This window comes from Heterocephalus glaber, unplaced genomic scaffold (assembly GCF_053883595.1).
Source record: "Heterocephalus glaber isolate CG9 unplaced genomic scaffold, H.glaber_assembly_v1.0 deba00001236, whole genome shotgun sequence".
NCBI classification, from domain to species: domain Eukaryota; kingdom Metazoa; phylum Chordata; class Mammalia; order Rodentia; family Bathyergidae; genus Heterocephalus; species Heterocephalus glaber.
In genome coordinates, this window is record NW_028258223.1 from 346,158 (window position 1) to 371,786 (window position 25,629).

At 39.4% G+C, this 25,629-nt stretch overlaps 1 protein-coding gene and 1 pseudogene across 1 annotated transcript; both read right to left on the bottom strand.

Moving 5' to 3' along the window:
• Positions 1-12,360: 12,360 nt before the first annotated feature.
• LOC101717345 (calnexin pseudogene) lies at positions 12,361-14,333 on the bottom strand (annotated as a pseudogene).
• A 7,396-nt stretch (positions 14,334-21,729) lies between these two features.
• Positions 21,730-22,680, bottom strand: LOC101719059 (olfactory receptor 2V1). Its single transcript, XM_004875131.1, has one exon. It carries the CDS (start codon positions 22,678-22,680, stop codon positions 21,730-21,732), a length of 951 nt encoding a protein of 316 aa, XP_004875188.1.
• Positions 22,681-25,629: the final 2,949 nt, after the last annotated feature.

The window sequence follows — 25,629 nt, forward strand, 5'->3', positions numbered from 1 at the left end:
TAAATTGTAAGTATGTGAGGTGCTGGATATATTAATTTGATTAGATCATTCTATAATGTATGCACATAGATAACATTACAATATATTCCATAAATATACACAATATTTATCAATAAAATAAATAAGAATATCTTCTCAAGAGGAATAAATATTGCATGCTTTTCTTCATATGTGAAATCTAGAAGAAAAGAAAGATGACACGAGAGTAGAAGGGATACTATTAGACAAGAGGAAGAGGGTCAGGAAAGGGTAATAAGGGGAATGGATATGGTCAAAATTTGTTTTATGCATGTATGAAAAGGCCACAATGAATCTCAAAATTCTGTAAAATTAATATGTACATGTATGTGGAAAAAAAAGAATAACAAAAATTTAAAAATAGCCCTCAATAAAATCTGAAAAAAACTGTCAAAGAGAGACAAAGAATACCAAAACCCTTTGTTAGCTGGTTGTGATGATGCACGCCTAGCACTTGGGAGGCTGAAATAGGAGCATTGCAAATTTAAAGCCTGCCCGGGCAACTTAGTCAGAATCTGTGTAAAAAACATTGTTCATGATAGGAGCATATTTATTACCTAATTTTTTTTTGGTACCGGGGATCAAACTCAGGAACTTGCGCTTGTGAGGTAGGCAGCAAAACCACTGAGTTGAATGCCCGGCCCTAGGAGTATATTTATAAACAGAAGAAAAGAAGCCAGGGTATGATACCTAAGACTTTCAGACATGCTTATATTTTTGGAACATATGAGAATACGTTAAAAAATGTATGGGCTGGGGATGTAACTCAGTGATAGAGTACTTGCTTAGCATGTGCAAGGTCCTGGGTTCCATGCTCACTACTGAAAAAAATGCAGATACTTTGGTCTTCCCCTAGGTGTTCTGGATTACTGGATCTGGATGGGGCCCTCCTACTGTTTGTATTTATTTATTATTTTTTCAGACGAGGTCTCACTATTTTCAGACAAGGTCTCAGTTCAGGATGGACTTGAAGTCACTGCATAGTCCAGACTGGCCTCAAACTCATGGAGATATTCTTTTGCCTCAGCTTCTCAAGTGCTGGGATTACAGGCATACACCACCATGCTTGGCCCCTGCCTATTGTTTTTAAAACATGTGATTCTTATGAAGACATAGGTCTGCTCTCACTGGCTTAGAGTAGTTGCAGTGCTTAACTCTATTCTAATCTTTGCCCAGGTGAGAAAGCTGTCTAGAGTCAAAGACTAGGGAGCAGATAGGGAAAGGCCTAGGACACAGCAAGTTACAGACACATGGCAGTAAACAGACCCAGACCACCAGGTAAGGAAATGGAGCCAGAAATCAGTGCAGGCCACCGCACAGAACATGATCACAGACTCCAGAATGAGGTGGGACACCTCCGCCCAGGACTCATCATATCTTCCTGCTGATTTTGGAACTCAATCTAGTGCCCGGAAAATGGATGAATAATGATACCAATTTTCCCTTAGGAAGCTAAAATTAAGCTGGCATAGTAGTGCATACCTGTAATCCCAGCACTCTGGGTAGCTGAGACAGGAGGATTGCAAGTTACAACCTAGCCTGGGCAACTTAGTGACTTAGCAAGACCCTGTCTCAAAAAAAATTAAAACAAGGAGGCTAGGGATGTTGCTCAGGGCAAAGGCCCTGGATTGAATCCCCAGTACCACAAAAGAACAAACAAAACACAACAAAAAATAAAACAAAAATCCTAAAAGAGCTAGTTTTCTGATTCCTAATAATGACAATTTTTGCCATTTGGTAACAAGACAGTATCTCTACATCCAGCCTGACTTTCTCCAGAGAGCCTGAAGATGATGCTTGCAATCAGATTTTCCCAATTCCTGGCCATGTTTTATCCCTCATCTGTCTGGTCTTCCCTAACCTCCTCCCCATTTACCAACCCCACTCAGCTCCCTGCACTTTTTCTTCCGCCTTTACCCTATGAATCCAGTCCTGGACAACTTGTGAGCAAGTGGGGACCTGGGGAACCCTAACCCTGACACTCTCTCCCCCAACTCTGGAACTCCAAATACAAATCTATAGAACTAACCATCCAAGATGTTTTATTTTTCCTACAAAATTGATCATGAGCTCCTGTTTGAGGCTTATACCTGGGCAGGTGTCTTGGGACACTAAACCTGGCTCTTTAATGAGCCCAGGGAGTAGACAGATACTCTATACAGATACAGAAACCAAAATAATGAATTGGCTTCCTGACAAAGTTCATCCCCCATAGCCCTGACCTTGGAAATTAGCCCAGATTCACATTTAAATGAAGGAAAGAGACTCCCTTGGGATTTTCCCTGACACACTGACTTAAACTTCCTAAGAGGTACCCCCCTCCCCCCGCACCTCAGCCCAGGCCCACCACTGAGTGTCCCAGTGAATATCAATCTGCACCCTAGGGGTTTCATTAAGGTATGATAGGAGGTGAAGCAGGTCAGGTATTCTGTGAACCTTGTCCTCAGTTCATACTCCTATACTGTTATACACTCAATCACTGGTTAATCATTGTTCAATCCACAATTATTTGAGAGTTGTGGAGATAAATGAAGACCAACCAAAGAAAATCAAGGGGCATTTAGAGTTATCTATAGCAAGAAAGTCAGCCACTACCACTAGAGCTTTGGCAGACACCCAAAGGCAGGCAGAGGGGTGGAAAAACTTTAAAGTGGAAAAACAGATGATGTCAAGTGTGTTCTGGCTGGAGGCTACTGGGACAGAAAGACTGCAGATGGTCAAATAGAGGTGTCTTATGTGACTGGTTAGTGAGCTACATATTTGGCTTTCAATTGGAAGCAGAAAAATAATTAGGAAAGCTCTCAGTTGTTAATCAAGTCATGACTATTTTCTGCCAGTTGTTACACAAGTTGTTGTTTAGCTTCCTGGATTTTTACCAAAGATAGTAATATGACTTCCTACAAGTTGGACTTATAGTAGGCTGGTTTCCTGAGCTGTTTATTGTAGATTAAGTGGTGGCTTCCTGAGCAACTAGCTGCAGACTATAGGTCAGAATTCTATTGTTGTATATTGTCTGGCCATTGTCTGCAGAGTAAGTTTGTTAGCACCTACAAATGTGAATACCAATGACTGACTTTTGAGGAGTAAAACACTCATGGATTCTTGGAATGGACCCCACTGTTTTTGGTGCACTGTCATGCTTCCATACTGCTGGATTCAGCTTGCTAATATTTTTGTATAGGATTTCTATTTAAGCATTCCATGAGTTTTTTGTAGGCTTCTATTTATAAGGGAGATTGGCCTATCATTTCTTTTTCAGTAAGATCCTTAGTAGGTTATGATATCAACTAGAGGCTTGTTGAATACAGTAAGTTTGGAAGCATTATCTCTATTTTTGAGAAGATTTCATATAAAATTAGTGTTCTAAATTTTAGAAGAATAGATGAAAACTTCTTGTACCTTTATAATAATGTTTTAAAAACTATATTTCTATTATAGATATTCTATTGATCATTACACATTATGCATATGTATATTGAACTATTATCCTCTACTCTATATGTTCAAATATTGTCAATTAAAATTTTTTAAAACCTATATTTCCTCTAAGTATATAGATACACCTTGCCCATCTAGATATTGTGTTTTTATTTATTTAAAAATATGTTGTAACTCTAATTATAGATTATTTTCTATGCAAAAGTGACTATTTTATTTTGGTATTACTAAAAACTCAAAACCACTGTATTTCTACATTGAGGTGGAAACAATGTTTAAATTTTCTTATCAAATACATTCTAAAATAAAGTATGTTCTATGAAGTTTCCATAGCACAAGCACATCTAAACACAACAGTATAGGAATCCATAATATTGAAAATGACTGTTCTGAGAGGGTATTTAACAAACATAACTATTGAGTTATTAAGCCAGTGAAGCCATCCCTTTCTAATAACCATGTCAGTGAAACTGAACCTGTTCCATTAATACTCTAATGATTTCATTGTAATGGTTTTTACTGCTAAGAGTTTTAAATTTTGTGTAATTGTAGCTTCTTTAATCATGGGATATTTATTATTTTTGAGATGAGGGTCTCAGGGTCTTGCCCCAGCTGGCCTCAAACTCCTAAGCTTGAGGAGTCCTCCTACCAAAGCCTTCCATGTAGGTGGGAATACAGATGTTTACAACTGCACCTGGCTGATTACAGGTTATTTAAAACTGCACTCATCAATTTCTGTTTAGTTAGTGTTATTTAGTATAGAACCAAGAGAATATCTATACATATATTACACACATGCATGTATGTATGTATAATTATATCAGGAATTTATTAAATTGACTTATGATTTCAGAGGCTAGATAGTCCCACAGTGGCCATGTTCAGGCTGGATATCCAAAGAAACAAATAGCTGTTTAGTCTAGTAACCTGGAAGCCTTAGAGCAAGATGAACTAAAGATGCAGGCCCAGTCTGAGGCTGAATGCCTGGCAGTTCCCTGGTCAGTCACTGGTGTGAGTCCACATTCAAAGGTTAAAGAAGCTAGAGTCTAAAGCCTGTGGGATGATGGGAGCAGCAAAAGTCTCACACACTCAGAATGACTTGAAATTGGAGGGAAGCTTATTTTCTCTCCTGATTTTTATTGAATCTGGGGCCCTCACTATTGGATAGTGCTGTAAACATTCTTCAGGGAAGGTCAGTTTGCTGACCAACATATCACTCATTTCTGGATAGTGTGTGCCTTACCAGTTGTCTAAGTGTCTCTCAATTCAGTCAAATTGACCATCAAGGATAACCATCACAATTTCCAGGTAAGCACTCTTATTCTTTTCTAGCTTCTTTTTTCTTAAATTCGTTTATTGGTACATTTTAGTTATACAATAAGTTTACATTTATCATTGGGTGCTTGTACCTGTACATGGTGTACCTTGGTTCTTATTTTTCCCCATTACCTGTGTGCCCTTTCCCCCTCCAAGTGGGAGGGGAAGGGAAAAAGAAAGAAGGGAAAGGAAAAATTATGAGAAAAGAAAAAAATGGAAACAAAGTCTATCTAGCTTTTTCATTGTTGTTGAGGACCTTACAAAAGAGAAAGAGCACTCCTTGAGAGTTGGCTTGGCTGAACTGAAATAGCCATGTAGTATCACTTATGGAAGAGGAACAACCAACAAGATAGGCCAGAGAGACAAGAAGCTCCTTCTCAATTTTATGTATCAAAGCCAGTGTAATCAACATTTCTCATACTTAACATGTGCTCCCTTGAGATTGGCTTCTGCTCAGACATTAGTTTAGTGCTCCAGGCCAATAAGGACCCCCAATCCTGTGTTGCCATCAGGGCTGTACTCTATTATTACAGTAGCTTCACAGAAGAACAGACTCTGCTGAAGTCACAAAGTCTATGTTCATTGCATTTCAAGTCCATGCATGTCTCCCCACTACTACTAGGTTAGCCCAGCTACCATCTTCACTTGTACTATTTCAGTAGCTTCCTCCAACACCTTGCTGACTCTGTCCCTTTCCTAGCCACATAGCCGCACTGGTGTGTTTTAACTTAAAGGGAGCCTTGACTTTGCTGCTGCTGCTAGAGAAAAGAGGAGGCTTGAGCATCAAGAAGATACAACACAGACTGAGGTCCCCAGTCACGCAGAACACACGCCGAATCAGCCCACTGCAGACAGGAAGGTTTGTGCACACCCTACCGAGGTCCTGAGTCCCGCAGAAGATGCCGAATCACCTCGCTGCAGACAGGCAGGTCTGCCCACACCCTACCGAGGTCCCCAGTGGCACGGAACACACGCCAAATCAGCCCGCTGTAGACAGGCAGGTCTGTGCACGCCCTACCGAGGTCCTGAGTCTTGCGGAAGACACCGAATCACCCCGCTGCAGACAGGCAGCCACCTGATTCCACATTACAAAGACGCAGAGGACACCAGACCACCAGACCAAGGTACTGAGTCCCACTGTTCCCCGCCCAGAGGTAGGGGCTTCTGAGCCAGCGTCCTACTGCTCCTGGTCCAGAGGAAGGGGCTTCCCAGTCACCATCCCTCCCGCTGCTCCCAGCCCAGAGGAAAGGGGTTTTGGGCCACCTTCTGTCCCACTGCTCCTGGCCCAGAGGAAGGGGCTTCCAGGCCACCATCCCTCCCACTGCTCCCGGCCCAGAGGGAGGGGCTTCTGAGCCACCATCCCACTGCTCCTGGTCCAGAGGAAGGGGTTACCCAGCCACCATCCCTCCGGCTGCTCCCAGCCCACAGGAAAGGGCTTTGGGGTCACCATCCCTACCACTGCTCCCGGCCCCTGTCCCACTTCACCCAGCTCACAGGAGGTAATCCGTGCAGGTGCTAACAGCCCCCTGCCCCAGTCGAAATGAGAAAACACATAAATAAGTCTCAAAACCAGACTTCCAGATCACCTAGAGTAACCCCAAAGGGAAATGAGATGGAACACTCCGATACTCAACCACCTGGACCCACTGAACTGGCAACAAAAGGGGATCTGGAAAAAATGAAATCAGAAATAATTTCTCAGATAACAGGAGAAATTGTGCCCCTACTGCAAGACATGATTAATAAATCTAGAGAGGAGCTGAGGAACATGATGGAATCCCAACATAGGAAACAAATGGAATCCATAAAACAGATGCAAATAGATTTCCAGGAGATAAAAAACTCCATTGAAAGTCTACAGAGCAGAATGAGCCAATGTGAGGACAGAATTTCAGATATAGAAGATAAGATTGCAATGAGTGACCAGGAAAAGAAAAATTGCTTCAAAATTATACGGGAACATGAGAAATCCATCCAGCAGCTGCTAGATGATGCAAAGAAGAATAACATAAGACTGATTGGGCTCAATGAAGAAACAGGAGAGAGTGCAGATGACATAAAAAATCTCTTCACAGAAATAATGGCAGAAAACTTCCCAAGCACGGGAAAAGAGCTTAACATACAGATAAGTGAGGCATATAGGACTCCAAATAGCCTTGATCAAAAAAAATCTACACATAGGCATATAATTGTTACATTGTATACCTAAAATGCACCAATGATTAGAATGAATAATCTAAAATGTATATAGGAAGAAAAAGTCCAAAGGGGTAGGGGTAGTGGGAGGGGCAGGGGAAAGGAAAGAAGGGAAAGGAAAAATGATGAGAAATGGAAAAAATGGAAATAAAGTCTTTGTAAATGGGGAAGGGTGGAGGGCATGAAGGGAGGGCTAGGAATGGGGGAAAAATAAGAACCAAGATGCATTATGTAAAGGTACAATTCCCAATGAGAAATGTAATTGTGTTGTATACCTACAATATACCAATAAAAGAATTTAATAAAAAAAGAAGACATAATAATTCCACCAAAATAATCCTACAATAACCAAATTCAGTAGTGCAGCAGGATAGAAAATCAACATATAAAAATCAATATCCTTTTTTCTATAACAGTAGTAAACTCACTGGGAAAGAAATTAGGAAAACAATACTATTCACAAAACCATCAGAAAAAAATAAATACTTAGGAAATAACCTAACCAAATAAATGAATGCCCTCTATAAGAAAACTATAGTACTCTGCAAAGGAGATTGAAGAGGACATAAGAAAGTGAAACATATTTCCCGTTCCTGGAAGTAAAGAACCAATATTGTCACAATGACCATAAGTCCAAAAATGATATACAGATTTAACGCCAACCTAATTGAATTACCATTAGCATTTCTTACATAATTAGAGAAAACAATCCTCAACTTCTTTTTTGACCAGAAGAGATCCAGAATAGCAAAAGCAATCCTGAGCAAAAAGAGCAAAGCAGGAGGCATCACAATACTGGACTTCACGTTATAGTACAAAGCTAGAGTAATAAAGCAGCATGGTACTGGCAAAAACTTACGCAAAACAAAACAAGACAAAACATACAAACAAAACCAAAAACAAAAAAACCAGGCATGTGGGTCAATGGAACAGAGAATGCAGAAAAAGAAACCCAGGCACATTCAGCTATATTGTTTGATAAAGGGGCCAAAAACACATGGTGGAGGAAAAATAGTCTCTTTGAATTGGTGCAAAAGTAGCCTCTTGAACTTTTGCAAGGAAAATTGGCTAACCCCATGAAGAAGATTGAACCTAGGCCCATGTCTCTCACCATGTACTAAACTAAAATAAAAATGGATCAAAAATCTAAATGTTGAAACAGAAACACTTAATCCACAGGAAAATAAAATAGGTAAAACCCTTGAAGATATAGGTGTAGGCAAGAACATTCTGAACAGAGTTCACTTGCACAAGAAAAAATATCAGGAATTAAAAAATGAGATCATATAAAACTAAAAAGCTTTTGAAAAGCAATGAAAACAACAAACAGAGTGAAGACAACCTACAGAATGGGAAAAAATTTGTCAGGTATTTCTCAGACAAAGGATTAATATCTAGAATATATAAAAACTCAAAAATTAGAAGCCTAAAATAAAATAAAATCAAAACATGGGCAATTGAAATCAATAGACACTTCTCAGAAGAGGTACAAATGGCTAATAAACAACTGAAAAAATGTTCGACATCTCTGGGCATTAGAGAAATGCAAATTAAAACAACTCTAAGTGTCCATTTACTCCATAAAGAATGGTTACCATCAAGAAATCAAATAATGACAAATGCTGGTGAAGCTGCATGGGAAAAAAGATTTCTACATTGTTAGTGCAAGTGTAAGCTAGTACAAGCAATATGGAACACGGTATGAAGAATCTTCAAAAAATTGAAACTATAAATTATTTTTCACCTAGCTATTTCCCCTTCTATGTGTCTTACCAAAAGAATCAATTTAAAGATATCATATTACAGTGATACATGTATACCCATGGTTATAGCAGCACAATTCATAAGAGCTAAATCCTGAAAGAGGCCTGTATGCCCATCAACAGATGAATCAATAAATAAAGTGGTATTCCTAAACTATGGAGTACTACAATGCAAAAAAAGGGATAAATTTGAGTCATTTGTAGGAAAATGGATGCACCTCGAGATTAATTTTAAGTGAAATGAATCAGATGTACAAACTTCTTAAATGAGAAACTCAAAACATAAATAAAGATCAAAGTAAAAGATAAATAATGGAAATTAGAAAGATAGATCCTTTGCAAAAGGCAAGGGGACTGAAAGATGAATGGAGGGTGGAGGGAGAGTAGGAGGAAGGGTAGCAAAGAAAATTATGATGTGTTATATTCATATACCAAGACCTACATGAAATGTAATTACTGTGTAGTGCAAATATTTACTAATAAAAAATAGTATTATGACTTGCAAAAAAAAAATGACACAAAACAAAAATACTCCAGACCCACCTATATATAATACACATTTACAAATGCACCATAACTCTAAAACAATTATCTTAAATACTGGGCATGGTGGTACATGCCTGTAATCCTAGCACTCAGGAAGCTGAGGCAGGAGGATTGAGTTTGAGGCCAGCCTGGACTAATTAGTGAGCTCAAGGCTACCCTGAACTACATAGTGAGACCCTGTCTCAAGAAAACAAATAAAATAAAATATAATAAAATAACTGTATTAAGGAAGATAAAGACCTCAAAGTATAAGACTATCTAAATGAGTAAACAGATGGAGACTTGCAATAGAGAAATGGGAGCCTTGAGGCAGAACAAAGTTAAAACTCTAGACCTTAAGAGTACAATATCAGAATGAAAAATTAGTTGGATGATCTTAACTATGCTAGAGATAGCAGAAGAAAAAACAATCAGTAACCTAGGATGGAGAAAGGCAAAATTTTTCTATAAAGAAGATAGTAAATGGAAGGTGAGCCGGTCCTAGCACCCGGAAGGAAGCTCCCCACCTCCATCCCAGGCTCCTAGGTCAGAGAAGCTCAGACAGTCCCAGCACCCGGAAGGAAGCTCCCCCACCGCCACCCCAAGCTCCTAGGGCTGAGAAGCTGAGCTGGTCCCAGAACCCAGAAGGAAGCTCCCCCGCTGTCATCCCAAGCTCCTAGGGCAGAGAAGGTGAGCCATGTGGGTGCCAGAAGCACCCCCTGCCCTGTGGAAATGAGAAAACACATAAGCAAGCCTCAAAAGCAGAGTTCCAGATCACTTACAGCAACCCCAAAGGGAAACAAGATGGAACAATCTCATACTCAATCACCTGGACTCTCTGAACTGGCAACAAAAGAGGATCTGGGAAAAATGAAATCAGAAATAATTACTCAGATAACAGCAAAGACTTTGCTCATGGTGCAAGACATGATTAATAAATCTAGAGAGGACACAGATAAAGAAATAGAGGATCTGAGGAACATGATAGAATCCCAACATAGGAAACAAATGGAATCCATAAAACAGATACAAACAGATTTCCAAGAGATTAAAAGCTCCATTGAAAGTCTGTGCAGCAGAATGAACCAATGTGAGGATAGAGTTTCTCATATAGAAGATAAGATTGCAATTAGTGACCAGGAAAAGAAAAATTGCTTTAAAATTGTAAGGGAACATGAGAAATCAATCCAGCAGCTGCTAGATGATGCAAAGAAGAATAACATAAGACTGATTGGAGTCAATGAAGAAAGAGGAGAGAGTGCAGATGATGTAAAAAAACTGTTCACAGAAGTGATGGCAGAAAACTTCCACAGCAGGGGAAAAGAACTTGACATACAGATAAGTGAGGCATATAGGACTCCAGCTAGCCTTAATAAAAAAAAAAATCTACACATAGGCATATAATAGTTAGGATTCCAGAAATCCAACAGAAGAACAAAATTCTACAAGCAGTTAGAGAAAAGAAACAAATCACCTACAAAGGAAAGCCCATCAGAATCACAGCAGACTTCTCAATGCAACCCCTCAAGGCAAGAAGAGCTTGGAGTGATGTATTTCAAGCCCTAAAGGAAAACAGCCTCCAACCCAGATTGATGTACCCTGCAAAAGTATCTTTCAAAATTGATGGAGAAATAAGATACTTTCATGATAAAGAGCACCTCAGGAACTTCATGAATACCAAACTGGCACTCCAAAATTTTTAGACTATACCCTAGGAAAAGACAATGAGGATCACAACCCCAGGAAACCCAGCAGAATGAATCCACTGGGCGTGACAAATTAAACGCAAAGGGGGAGAATCCAACAAAAAGAAAAAGTCATCACAAGGCTTTTAAAACTTTTAACTTCATCTCCCTAATGAGTGTATAATTCAAAAAATCTTATTATTGTACTGATTAGTATTTTTCTGATTCTAGAGTTGCACACCATTCCTTGTGCTATACTGGCTATTTATCATCTTCTTATGTCTACATTTTAATTGGGTTGTCTATTAATGAGCTCTAAGAATTCTTTATATATTCTGGTCATAGGTTATATACATTGTAAATATGGTCTGTTTAAGGACTACTTTTCATTTTAATGATGTCATTTAAAGTTCTAAATTTTGATGGAATCTCATTTATCAATGTTTTTCTTTTATACACCATGTTTTTTGTATCCTAGGTAGTTTTTGCCTACCCTGAATTCATAAATATTTTCCCTTAAAATTTCTTCTTAAAGTTTTATACTTTTAGGCTTTCTTGTTTAGGTTCATAGATCCCTTCAAGTTCTTTTCATGTATGGAAAGAAAGGGTTGAGGTTAATTTTTTATATATGGATACCAGGTGTTCTAGTGCCATTTGCTGAAAACACTATCTCTTCCTCGGCTCTTGAATTGAGTTTATATTCTATAAAATGCTAATGTTAAATAGTCTTTCAAAACTCAGTGGACCATATATGTGTGGTTCTATTTCTAAATTCTCTGTTTTATTCAAATGATCTATATGTCTTTCCTTACACTAACACTGCCTTGATTACAGTAGCTTTAGGAGAAGTCTTAAAATTAGGTACTAAATGTCTTCCAACATTTTTTTTTAACTTTTCTAAATCCTTTGTACTCCTACATAACGTTTTTTTATATGTCTATTTTTAATACAACTTAACAGAACTTTTATATAAATTTGGGCTCCCATCCAATCCCTCTTCAATTTCCTTACAAGGAATTGAGTAATGGGAGCAAGCAAAACATAACCACAAATGACTGCACTTTAAACATGATTATCAATTACAAGGAGCAGAAACATTTGAATGTCTTTTAATACCAAGCAAAAAAAATCATTATAAAAACTGCAATTCATTCCCGTAGTATTTCTAAATGTTGGTGTTATTTCTGCATGGACAGATTAATATATTCAATTAAGCCAAAATCTTAGAGTGGCAAGGTTTAATGGTTCTATTTTTAAAAGGTGTTTTAAAACAAAATAAAACCAAAAAAACCCAAGTTAGTTGCTTCATGTTACATTTCACAACCATTATGTTACATGTCTTTTCTTCTACAGAAACAGAGTCCTTCCTTTATGTCACAACTGCAATTATTTACTGCTAGATGTTTAAAATTATACAGACTAGTGTTCAGTGGGTACCTGTTGATGATGATGTCTGAGGTTTTCTGAGTTTCAACCTAAGGTAGGCCAGGTCCTCTCCTAGGACCACACTTGCAAGGGAAGGGGAGGGAGAAGAAATCACAGATCAAGTTCTTAAGATTGTTTCACTCTCTTCATGGCTTTCTGTTTCTTGGTGATCTGTTCAAAATTTCATCCTCCTCTGCTTTAGGTTTTCTGTCTTCCTCCTCTTGACTAACAGTGCCACCATCTTCTTCAACATCACTTTTTTGTTTTTCTTCAAGCTTTTCTTCACCTTCCTCCTCCTCATCACCCTTATCCTTTTCTTCCTCTTTCTCTTCCTCCTTCTTCACATCTGGTTGAGGAGCATCAGTCTTCTTGTACTCCATAGCACTGGACTGCTTCTTTCCAGAACAGCAGAAGAGGATTACAAGGAACACAGGCAAAGCTACAGTCAAAAGGTAGACCACCCAGAGCCATGGGTGCTCCTCAGCCACCTTGAGCATCTGCCCCACCATGCCTGGCTCTGCAGCTCCATTGGCAGCTTTCTTTAGGCCCCATCCATCACTGGCCCAATCATCAACTACTCTTTGTTCACTACTAATGATAAAGTTGTCAAAAAAAAATGTCAGAAGTCATGGACCACAGTTCCAAACCAACAGCACTAAATGGAGTTACCTTGAAAGGTTCCAGATCTTCAAAGAAATCTGGATTTGGTATTTTCCTGGGTTTCCAGATTCCCTGGTAGTTAGGGTTGTCAATCATGGGAGGCTTCCATTTGCCCTTATAATTGCGGTTGTCAATCATAGGTCACTGCCAAACCCCACAGCCAGGGGCTGACTCATATTTAGGGTTGGCAATCTGAGGGGCCTCCCATTCTCTGTCCATGTCCTCATCCCAGTCCTCTGGCTTCTCTGCATCTGGATCAGGTACATACTCAGGCTCATCATCTAACCAGCCTTCAGGCTTTGTGGCCTCTTCATCTAGAATCTTAGCAGGGGCATCCTCATCCCAATCATCTGGCCTGACAGCAACTGGATCTGGTATTTTAGGTCATTCATCCCAATCCTCAGGCTTCCGGTCTTCTGGGTCCTCGGTTTCTCGTGAAGGATTTACAGGAGGTGTCGTGTCATTTAGCAAATTCCCACTCTTCACAATGGATTGGTCAACTAATATTTTGAAACTATTATCTGGATTCAAGATTAATGTGTAAAGATGGGTCTTCTTATCAGTAAAATAGGTCTTCAGATCTGCATCCGGCCTCTTGGCATGATTTTCTTCATATACACCCGTCTTGGGGGTTTTATGGTGGAAAATGAAGTGTAATTTATAGTCCTCTCTACATTTATCTGGACCAAACATAATCGTATAGGGGGTCTTGTCATAAAATTGATCCAAGTTGACTTCTGGTGTTTTGGAGATCAGTTTCACATATGCACTGCCACATTCTATCCTGTTTTGGAAATTAACCTCCTACTGAACAATGAGAGGCCTGGTATCAAATCCGAAGGGCTTGTTCAGTTTAGCAGAGATGGTGTGGTGCTTGGCCTGGGAAATCAACACCAGTCCATTATCTCCTGGAAGTTTCATTTCCTTCATCTCATCTGCCTCCCACTTTCCATCATATTTGGCAATTTCATCATCAGTGTCATCCTTCTTGGCTTTGGATAAAATCCACCCTGACAAAGATCCTCTGTCAAAGGAATCAGCAAAATAAACTTCTCCTGTTGGAACTGGAGCTTTGTAGGTAACCTTTGGAGATGGAGGAGGAGTGCTGGTATCTGGTTTTGATTTTGAGTCATCCACCTCTTCAATGACATCATCAAGGTCATCCTCGATGTCGATCATATCATCATCATGTCCATCACAAGCCCAAACAACAGCAGTTCCAAGGACCAGTAAAATACACAGTAACCACTTCCCTTCCATGATCTCAGCCTCCAGGGAGCACTGGTGGTGCCGGCACCTTCTCCCACCCCACACCTGGCCCCGCGCTGCAGTGGAGACAGCAGCCCAGGTGGCCTGAAAGTCACATGCCACAGAACCAAGAGACTCCTACATAACTTTTAAATTTCAATATCCAGTTCTTCATTTATAGCAAGTGTACACAGACCTGAATTTTTATATATACCTTGTGCTTTCTAATCCTGCTAAATTCAAATACAAGTTCTAGGGGCTCCTAGAGATTTCTTAGTATTTTCTCTGTAGATGATCATTTCATCTACATATAAAGATTTTGCTTCTACCTTGCCAGTCCTATCCTAATTGTGTCATTTTATTGCCAGACTATTTTGGTTTAGGCCTATGTTTCAAAGTTTAATGGACAGATGAAGAGTAAGCATATCTGTCCTTGTTCCCCAACTTAGGGAGAAAGCATTGTATCTTCTCCATTCATATAAGGCATTCTCGCTGGAAGTGTGGAGTACATGTCTTTAATCTGTTGAGAAGTTTATGTTCTACTGCTAGTCTCCTGATAGCTTTTACCATAAACAACTGTAGAATTTAGTCCAATACTTTTTCTCCAACTACTGACAGGATCATATGGCTTTTTCCTTTCCTCTGTTAAAATGATGACTTTTGTGGGTGGATCTTCCAATGCTGAACCAACACTGCCATCCCTATAATAAAACCACTTTCTACATCCTGCCAGATCTGACTTCCAATAGTTTGTTTTGTTAAACAAATTTCTATCTATGTTCATACTTTTTTCTTCTATTATCTTTATCCAGGTTTAGGATTAGCACAATGTTGAGTTCCTAAAATGAGGGGAGAAGTGTTCCTTCTTTTTTCTGCTTTAATTGTTTGATATAATGTATCAGTTAAAATGTATATGAGCCTGCTGTTGTCATATAGGTAGGTTTTCAAGCTAGGAATATACTTTCTTTAATAGGTGTTATTCAAATTTTATATTTCCTCCAGAGTTAGTTCCATTAATTTGTCTTCCAAGGTACTTCTTAGAAGTTGTCAAATTTATTTCAAAAAAGATTTTTGTAATATGCTTTCTATATCCTTTAAATTCTGTAAAATCTGTGGTAATGTCTCCTAGATCTTAATATTGTAATTTAAAAAGTGCATAACTAATATTGTGTAACAGGAAGAAAAGGTCTAAAAGAGCAGAGGAATTGGGAGGGGTAGGGGAAGGGAAAAAAAGGGAAAGGAAAAGATATGAGAAGAGGAAAAAAAATGGAAACAAGGTCTTTGCAAATAAGGAAAGGTGGAGGGGGTGAAGGGAGGGCAAGGGAAGGGGAAAAAAATAAAGAAAAATAAGAACCAAGAGACTCATGTACTGGTACAAGATCCCAATGATGAATGTAACTGTATTTTATACCAAAAATGTACCAATAAACTTAATGGGGGGGAAAAAGAAGATAGTAAATATTTTAGGCATTGTAAACCATATGAAATCTGTCACAGCTACTCAACTCTTATTATTTTAGCACAAAGACACCCTATTCAATACATAAATGTTTCTATAAATGTTACCTTAAAAACCAGATTTGATCTTTGGATTAAAGATTTCTGGACCATGAATTATAGGACTAGTCAATAGAAAATTCCTAAACCAAAGCCTAGAAAGACAAATAAATGAAAAATTAGAACATATCAGAGACCTGGGGGACAATAACAGTTAACTTATGTGTCAAAAGAGTCCCGGGAAAAGGGAAGATTTCTTTCTAAAAACTTGTTAAGGAATTGGTCAACATTTTCCAAAATTGTACCTGTAACCCTGACCCATAGATCATCTGAGAAATGTTTATTCATTTCAGATACCCATTTTTGGATTGAGTCTTTAAATTTGGGGTGTCTGATTTTTTCCATTATTTATATTCTAGATATTAAGCTTCTATCTGAGAAGTAGCTGGTAAAAAATTTTTCCATTCTGTAGGTTCTCTTTTCATTCTGTTGATGGTTTCTTTTGCTATGTAGAAGCTTTTTTAATTTAATGTGATCCCAGTTGTTGATTCTTTGTAATATTTCTTGTGTGATCAAGGTTTTGTTCATAAAGTCTTTGCCTACACCTATGTCTTCTAAAGTTTTACCTATTGTATCTTCAAGCAGATGGAATGTTTCTATTTTCATATTTTGATCTTTGATCCATTTTGAGTTTAGTTTACTGTATGGTGAGAGATATGGGTCTAGATTGAATTTTTGGCATGTAGAAAAGCTAGTTTGCCTTGGACCATTAATTAAAGAGGCTATCAAAAAAATTTTTTAAAAAGAGGCTATCTTTCTTCCAGTGAATGTGTTTGGCCCCTTTGCCAAAGATAAGGTAGCTGAGTGTGCTTGAAGTTGTGTCTGCATCTTCTATTCTCTTCCACTGATCCTTGGGTCTGTTTTTTGCCAGTACCATGCTGTTTTTATCATGGTAGGTTGGTATTATGACTTCAAATCTGGGATTGTGATGTCCCTTGCCTTGCCTTTGTTGCCTAGAACTGCTTTTGCTATTCTGAGTCTCTTCTGGCTCCCTAAGAATTTAAGGATCTTTTTCCTAGTTCTGTGAGGCATGCTATTGGTATTTTGATCAGGATTGCCTTAAGACTGTATAACAATTTAGAAGGATGGCTGTTTTCACTGTATTGGTTCTTCTTACTCAAGAACAAGGAATATCTTTCCATTTTCTGATATCCTCATCATCTCCTTTTTCAGAATACTGTAGTTCTCAGTGTATAGGTCTTTCTCTTCTTCTTCTTCCTCTTCTTCTTCTTCCTCTTCCTCTTCTTCTTCCTCTTCTTCCTCCTCCTCTTCTTCTTCCTCTTCCTCTTCCTCTTCTTCTTCTTCCTCTTCCTCTTCTTCTTTCTTCTTCTCCTTCTCCTTTTCCTTCTCCTTCTTCTCCTTCTTCTTCTCCTTCTTCTTCTTCTTCCTTCCTTCTTCCTCCTCCTCCTCCTCCTCCTTCTTCTTCTTTTTGGTACCAAGGATTGAACTCAGGACCTTCCTATTGTGAGGCAGGCAGCAGAACCACTGAGCTAAATCCCTAGCCCTCTTTCACTTCTTTTGTTAGATTGGTTCCTACATATTTCATTTTTCTTGATGCTATTGTGAAAGGTATTGTTTCTCTAATTTATCTCTCAGTGAGTTTACTATTTGTGTACAGGAATGCTATTGATTTTTTACTATTAGCTATATCTTGCCAAGCTGTTGAATTTGGTTTTTAATTCTAGGAGTCTTTTGGTGGAGTTTGGGAGTGTTCTACGTAGAGTATCATGTCATCATCAACTAATGATAACTTAACTTCTTCCTTTCCTGTCCATATTCTTTTTATTCCTTTCTCTTATCTAATTGCTCTGGATAATATTTCCAGAACTGTATTGAACAGGAGTGGTGATAGTGAGCATCCTTATCATGTTTCTGATTTTAAAGTGAAAACTTTGTTTTTGACCATTTAGTAGGGTGTTGGCTGTTCATTTGTCATAGACGGCCTTTATCAAGATAAAGTCCTTCTATTCCAATTTTCTTTAGGGTTTTTTTTTTATCATGAATGGGCGTGGAACTTCCTGTAATGCTTTTTCGGCATCTATTGAGATTATCATGTGATTTTTGTCCTTGGTTCTGTTAATGTGGTATATTATATTTATTGATTTGTGTATTTTAAACCATCTCTGTATCCCTGAGATGAATTCTACTTGGTAATGATTTATTTTTCTTGATGGTTCACAGCATATTCTTTGCCAGTATCTTACTGAGGATTTTTACATCTATGTTAATTAAAGAGATTGGCCTGTAGTTCTCTTTTTTGGTTGAATATTTTTCTGTGATTTTGGTATCAGGGCAATGCTCACTTCCAGGGATGAAAGCTTTCTTAAAATCATGAATGCAACTTGAAATTTGTCAAAAGATTTTTCTGTATTTATTGAAATTATCATATGATTTTTATCCTCTATTCCACTTATGTAGTATATTACATATATTGATTTATGTATGTTCAAACCTTCCTTGCATCTCTAGGGAAAACCAATTTGGTCATGATGTATTATCTTTTTTTAATAATTTGCTATATTCTATTTGCAAGTATCTTTCTGATGATTTTTGCATCCATGATTATTTTGGGAAGACTTTGGCCAGAGGAATGCTTGATATGAATGTAAGATGAAGAGACCTTGGGAACAACAGCTCTGGAATGCATTGTTAAAGATTAGAGCAGATCTGCAAGGGCAACTACTGAGCAGAATCAAGAAGTTATTTTCAGAGATGTTTTCTCTGGTCATCATGCTCCTCCTATTCTCCAATAAGCTTCCTGCTTGATAAGCTTACTTAAACTAGGTTAACATACATCACTTAACAGGTCATCCCTTTCTGCTCCTATCCCATGATCAAAATTTATATATCAATGTTGCAAATTTTTTTACATCTTTGTTCTCATGTACTTGAATTACAGTGCAATTAAATAGCCATGGCAGTTGCAGTTCAGGGCTGTTTCCCTAAAGTTCTCTCATGCTGAAGAAGCAGTGCCTATGGGTCCTCTCAGTGATTGAACTAAGTCTCATCTCTGAGTAATCTTTCATTCTCCATGTCACCATGGTCACACATAGTCACACTCTACCCTTCATGGACCACCACTATGGCTCCAAGGTGCTTCTCCTTACCTTTGCTCAGTCCTGGTATAGCAAATCTCCAAGCTGGTGCCTCTTTATGGTTTGTTCAATTGTTTGCTCTGAGTGAGCAGATTTAGGGGTCTGAATGGGCTGCTGAGCCTACTTCCCCATTGAAAGCTATACTCTGCTTAATTTTTATCTTGCTTCTGTGGGTGTGGTTAACTGGAGGTCTTTCCTTGGTCTTATGATCAGATCCCCTCAGTTAAATTCAAGAGGGGAAGGTGAAGTATGGTTGTCTCAGCATCTTGTCTCAGTCTCTGATCACTGATCCTTTCCCTGAATAAAAAAACCCTGCTACTGCGTCTGTGTTCTCCCTCAAAAAGATTCCTGGAACACTGTGCAGGAACCCAGTGTCTAAACTGTCCATGTTTGCTTCTTTCCTGCAGTGTTTCCTCCTTCACTCTTCACAAAACTTCTTTCCCCATCCCGTGAAGTTGTGGTGCCTCAGGATGCCTTTGTGGTTAGCAGAACCTGGCCAGGCATGGCAGGGACTCCTTTGTGGGCACTGGATGATGGGCAATGGTGTGGGCACAGCACTCCTGATACTTAGGGGAGAATGGGAAGCCACCCCAACTGCACTAATTACTTTTCTCCCTAGGGTCTTTCTGTTCACAGCAACTGCTGGGAAGCAGAATCATGTAACACCCAGATCCTGAATCAGAATTGTGCATTGACTTTCACCTTTCCTAATTCAATTTTCTCAAGACCCCATTGATACTTTCTCAGACATTGTTCACTAGCTTTTAGTTTCTCTAGTGCCCTGGGCTGCAAATATCTCATGCTCTAGGTCTCTTCTCAGGGAGTAGGATCAGGAGGTCGGGAGTCTATTCCAGTAGACTGCTCTTGTCTGAGATGGTGACTTCCTCACTTAGGGCATGAGATCCTTTTCTAAAAGATGGTGTGTATGCTGGACCTAGGGCATAAGAGGTGCTGTGGTCCAGTAGCAGTTCTGCCTTCCTTCTAAATGCCCTTAATACTGGACACAAGTTTAGCACGTTTCTCCTTCACATTGCTTTCCCACATCTATCTTTCTTTGCCACTCCCATTGCTGTGTGCCTGTGTATTCCAGAGCACATCTTCAGAACCTTCCTTATGCACTACTGTCACGTCCTTTTTTTGAGACAGTATCTCTATGTAGCCCAAGCTGACCTTGAAATCAAGATCTTCCTGCTTCAGCTTTCTGAATGTTACTGGCCTGCACCACCACACCCAGGTTAAAGAAGATTTATGATGTTTTAAAATTTCTATATTATATATATGAGTTGTTATGAAATAGATTGTAATATATGGAGAGGGCACCATATAAATACTAAATAAAAAATGAGGCTAGCTACAGTGGTATATGCCTATAATCCCATCACTCTGGGAGACTGAGGCAGGAGGACTGCAAGTTTCAGCACAGCTTGGACAATTTAGTGAGACTCTTATCTCCAAAAAAAATATTTTAAAGGGCCTGGAATATAGTTCAGTGTGAAGGCCCTGGGTTCCAGCCCCAGTACTGTAAAAACAAAACAAAACAAAAATAAAGAAGAAAATAAAGAAATTTGGTAAGTTTGTTTTAATATCCAAAAAGAATTGAGTGTTACCAAAACAAATAGGATTCATCTCACAAATATGCATATGCCAATTCCAATGCACCCATCATTCCAATACACCCATCCCTGATTGCTCCTCCAGATTATGCCCAACTTTTACCTAGTCTCCTCCTAGAGCAGAGCAGCTGAGTGGCTTTAGTGATCAAATAAAGTCCATTTGACTCTGTCCACATGCAAAAGCTACTTTGCTTGACACCATCCACATGGACCTGTTGGCATTTGAGTTTGCATGCCCTTCCTTAAGCCTTTCATAGGTGACTCTATGATGACATTTCTGTCCTTTCTAATACCAACAGTGCAGCATGGCACTTCTTGGTGCTCATATTATATTCTGTTTATATACAGACCACATGGCTCAAACCCTAATTTGTCATCCTTCCTGAGATTTTGTGTGTCACAGGTCAGGTCTTCTAGAAGCTGGCTAACACAGGTTCTACATGCAAGTGTATTGGAAAGCACTCTCAGGCACTATGATGAAGAGAAAAGAGTTGAGCAAAGAAAGATGTTTCCTAGAAGCCTCACATGACTCTGCACGGAACTCTGGAACTAAGATTGCCTTCCAGGATCAAACTGAGGCACGTGGTCTGGCTTTATACCCTTGATTGATCAGTTGATATTGGGAGGCAGACTGGTCCTCAAAGAAGAGGGCATAACTTTAGGCAAGATAGCTGTCCTGAGCCATGGCAAGCTCCTGCAGAGGGACACTACTGAGAACTGTCACCTGCTGATTTTTCCAGCATCTATTGCAGGAAAGTTTCTGTCTTCTTCTCTTTGTCACCTGGTAGCCTCAGCTTTCCTTCCACATTGCCCATGCTGTGCATGGATGTGATGGATTAAATCAATGTGTTAATCTGAATAACTCTGATTAGATTTTTTTCCATATTGGGGATTGAACCCATGGCCTTTGCTTCTTTTTTATTTTGAGATAAGTTCTCACTAAGTCATTAAGTTGCCTGGGCTGGGCTTAAATTTATGAGCATCCTGCTTCAGGCTCCCAGAGTGCTGGGAGTGTAAGATTGCACCATCACACCTGGCTGGGAAAGACTTTGCTTGTTTGTTTGTCTCAGAAAGGCACATTTGTTTCTGACCCAGTCAAATATGGATCAGTTGGATTTTAAAGTATTTATGCTAATGTCCAACAGGTTCCCAGGTTGCAGAGCCCTCATCTGGAGTTGGCCACATTATCCTAGCACTTCCCATGACAGGGGCACTTTCCCAGGAAGTTCCTCAGTGCCCCGGCCACTTCCTTGTTTCTCAGACTGTAGATGAGAGGGTTGAGCATGGGGGTGATCATGGTGTAGAAGGCAGAAACCACCTTGTCTTGCTTGGAGGAGTGATAGGCCTGGGGCCGCATATAGGTGACCATGGCTGCCCCGTAGAAGAGGGAGACCACCATCATGTGGGAGGAGCAGGTGGCAAAGGCCTTTTGTCGCCCTTCTGCAGAGTGCATTTGGACCACAGCCACCAAGATCTTCAAGTAAGAGGCGGAGATGACAGAGAAAGGCAGCAGCAGCATGAGAACACAGCACACATAGATCATGGTATCATACAGGGAGGTGTCCGCGCAGGCCAGTTTGAGCACTGCGGGGACCTCACAGAAGAAATGGTCAATCTCCTGTGAGCCACAGTAGGGGAAGCGCAGTGTAAAGACTGCCTGGATCAGCCCATCCACCAGCCCAAACAGCCAGGACCCTGCCACCATGAGCCAGCATGTGCGGGGACTCATGACTATCGAGTACCTCAGCGGGTTGCTGATGGCCACATAGCGGTCGTAGGCCATGAAGGCCAGCAGGAAGCACTCATCCCCCAGCAGGGTGAGGAAGAAGAGGATCTGCAATCCACAGCCTGTGAAGGAGATGTAGCCACCGCCCAGGAGGAAGTCGGCTGCCATCCGAGGCACGATGGTGGAGATGAGCATGAGATCCATGAGCGACAGCCAGCTGAGGAAGAAGTACATGGGACTGTGCAGGCGGGAGTCCATGCTGATGAGAAGAATCATGAGCCCATTTCCAGAGAGTGCCACCAGAAACATGGCCACGATGATGGAGAAGAGGAAGATATGCAGCTGCGAGTGGGTGAAGAGGCCCAGGAGGATGAAGTGGGAGATGAGAGTCTGGTTCCCCACCCAGGCCATCATTCCTGTATGGGATGCACTGGAGATCTGCAAGCAGGAAGTTCACATTTATTGTCTTAACTTTGAGGACATAACATTTTTGCCTGATGTGTTATCCTCTTTGACTTGGTTTAGAATAAAAAACGTGGGATCTTTAGAGGGGAAAAGCAATTTCTAATGAATGTTGTTGATGGTAGTTGTGAAATTCTAGGACTTTTTTTCTTTTTGTTCAGTACTGAGAATTGAACCTCAGGGAGTGCTGAGCTACATTTCTAGCCCTTCTTTAAATTTTAGCAGATGAGTCTTGCTATGTTGCCCAGGCTGGACTTGAATTTGCAATCTGCCCACCACAGCCTCCTGAGAACCTGGGATTACAGGTGTGTATGCCAGCATGCATGACTAGCTTCTAGGACTACCTGTACACAGCAGAGAAGTGGATTTTAAGGTATTTATGCTAACATATAAAATGCTTCTGCTTCTGCTAGAAATTGGTTTATTTTCTGGCCCTTGTGTTTGCTTCTTCTAAGAAGTCCTAGGTCAACAGCCTCAGTCAAGGATTTACTTTTTTGGGGGAAAGTAATTGAAAAGCAAAATTTATTAGCTGTGTAAACTGGGCACTTTGCATATCCTTTCTAAACCTGTTTCCTTTTCCAAAGTTGAAATAACAATACTGCTATATATTATAGGGTGATAGGAAGGATCACATGTGAGAACATAAGCAATTTGTAGCAAAGTAGAATTGAACACAGCTGTCATTACTGGAGATTTCTTATGTGACAAGCACAGTGATGAACACACTGCTATATCCTCACAATTAATTCTTATAACTCCTCTGAAAGAAAAGGATGATCATTATCTCATTACACAAATGATGAAACTGAGTCAGAGAGATATTTTCAGGTATGAAAGCTTGAGGTATTTTTAAGTTACTTACAAAGTGAAAAACTGGAGACAGCTCAGATGCCCAACTTAAAGAACTAACTAGGTCAATTAGGGTATAGTCACATGTAAAATAGTATTTTGTCAATGAGATGTCCATGACATTTTAATTAATAGAAAAATGTTTACTAAGTATTCTTAAGTATTTTCTAAAAGCTGGAAAAAAATACTACAAGATATTATCACCCTAGCTCTTCTCCTTCTAGGTATCTTCTCAGAAGAGTTAAAGACATCATATTACAGTGATACACACATATTCATGTTATAGCAGCACAATTTACATAGTTAAGGGAGAGGCCTATTTGTTCATCAGCAGATGAATGGGTAAAAAAATGTGCTATTTACACAATGGAGTACTACTCTGCCAAAAAGAATAAACTTGAATCACTTGTAGGAAAATGGGTGCACCTTGAGACAATGTTAAGTGAAATAAACCATAAACACAAGCTTAAATATCACATTGTCTCTGTTATATAAGAAAAGCAAAATGTATACAAAGAGCAAAATAAAAGATAGATAATAGGAATAAGGAGATAGATCTTTAGCAAATGGGAATGGGGCCAAAAGATTATGTGAAGGGGGCTCAAGGGGAGGGGAAGAGCATAAAAAAGAATTAAGACATTTTATGTACAGGTACAAATTCCCCATGAGAAATGTGATTATTATGTACTACAAACATGTACTATTAAAAAGTAAAAATTGAAAATAAGAAAGTGATTGTTACTTAATAAAAACTGGATTTATAAGTCTTATATAACACAATTTTGAAGTTTGAAATAAAGGCTTATATTTTTTGACAAGGAATACCTTATTCAAAACTTTAACATAAACTGTAGTCTGTAGGAAAGAATCTTAATGCTAAAAATTATAAAATTTTACTGAAAATCACTTTTAAAGGCCTGAATAAATCTATACATGTTTTTAGATAAAGGTTCAATACTGTAAGAATGTAATTTCTTCTCAAAATTTATCTATTAAATCCATATGATCACAATTAAAATCCCAATAAAATATTTATACTTTAATAATGGAAGTGTAGAGGTTAAAATTCTCTCAGGATTCCCTCAAAATCAGAAAGAAGATTGAGAACAGTTGCATCTCAGAAGTCCCTCAAAATCAGAAAGAAGATTGAGAGAAGATATATGTTTCTGGTCAGACAAAGTTGATCCACTGAAAGGTGAACACACAAAGTATCTCAAGGTGCAATACCAGTGGAGACCACGGAGGAATAAAAGAGAAAATAGAAAAATAGGACACTCCTAGGCATAAACCTGAAGGTGCCCTCTCCAAAGAGAAGGGAAAAACTGAAGTTTCTAGTTCACAACAGTAGAAGCAGGTGCGCACACAAGGAATCTCTCAGGACCTGGTTTATTCCAAAGGCAAAAAAGAAATTAAGCAAAGAATCACATGAACCAACCATACACGCAAGAAGAATTCTGCTTTTGTGGCAGGGAAAGGAGAGAAGATTTGCTTTAAGGATAGCCCTATGGTTTTCCATCTCAGTAGGATAAAGTTTACCCTAATGAAGAACTCTAGCTCTGGGTTAAAATGAATGATTAGGCTGTTTCTTTCTAGTGGCAAAATCTCACCAGAAGGAGAGTAATCAGATATAATGCAAACAAGTCAGAAGACAATAACAGCAATACCAAAAACACTTTTTGTGGACACTGGAAGCAATTGGGTGGGTGGTTACTGACCTGGAAGCCTAAAAACATTGAGTTCTAAACTGGCAATAGTAACCACAGTAAGAGAACAGTAACCACAAAATCAGCCCCAGCAGAAGTGCAGGTGAAGGAACATCAAAAAAGGGATTGCTTGAAAATGTACCAAAGAAACACACAGATGGGCACTGTACTCCCTTGCCCTGGCAGAAAGCACAAGACTGATCCTCCAGGGCAGGTGAACCAAGAGTTCCAGCTCAGGGAGAAAGCAAGGCGCCTGGCATCTCCCACTTAGCTCCTACACCCAGATTTATTTCCTACTGGCAGAAATTAGAACTCTTCTCCTGCGCCCAGCCAGGATTTTGGCCCAGAA

Bases quoted from the DNA above. Each gene is read 5' to 3' on its own strand.
- LOC101719059 (XM_004875131.1), bottom strand. From the start codon at position 22,680: ATGATGGCCTGGGTGGGGAACCAGACTCTCATCTCCCACTTCATCCTC.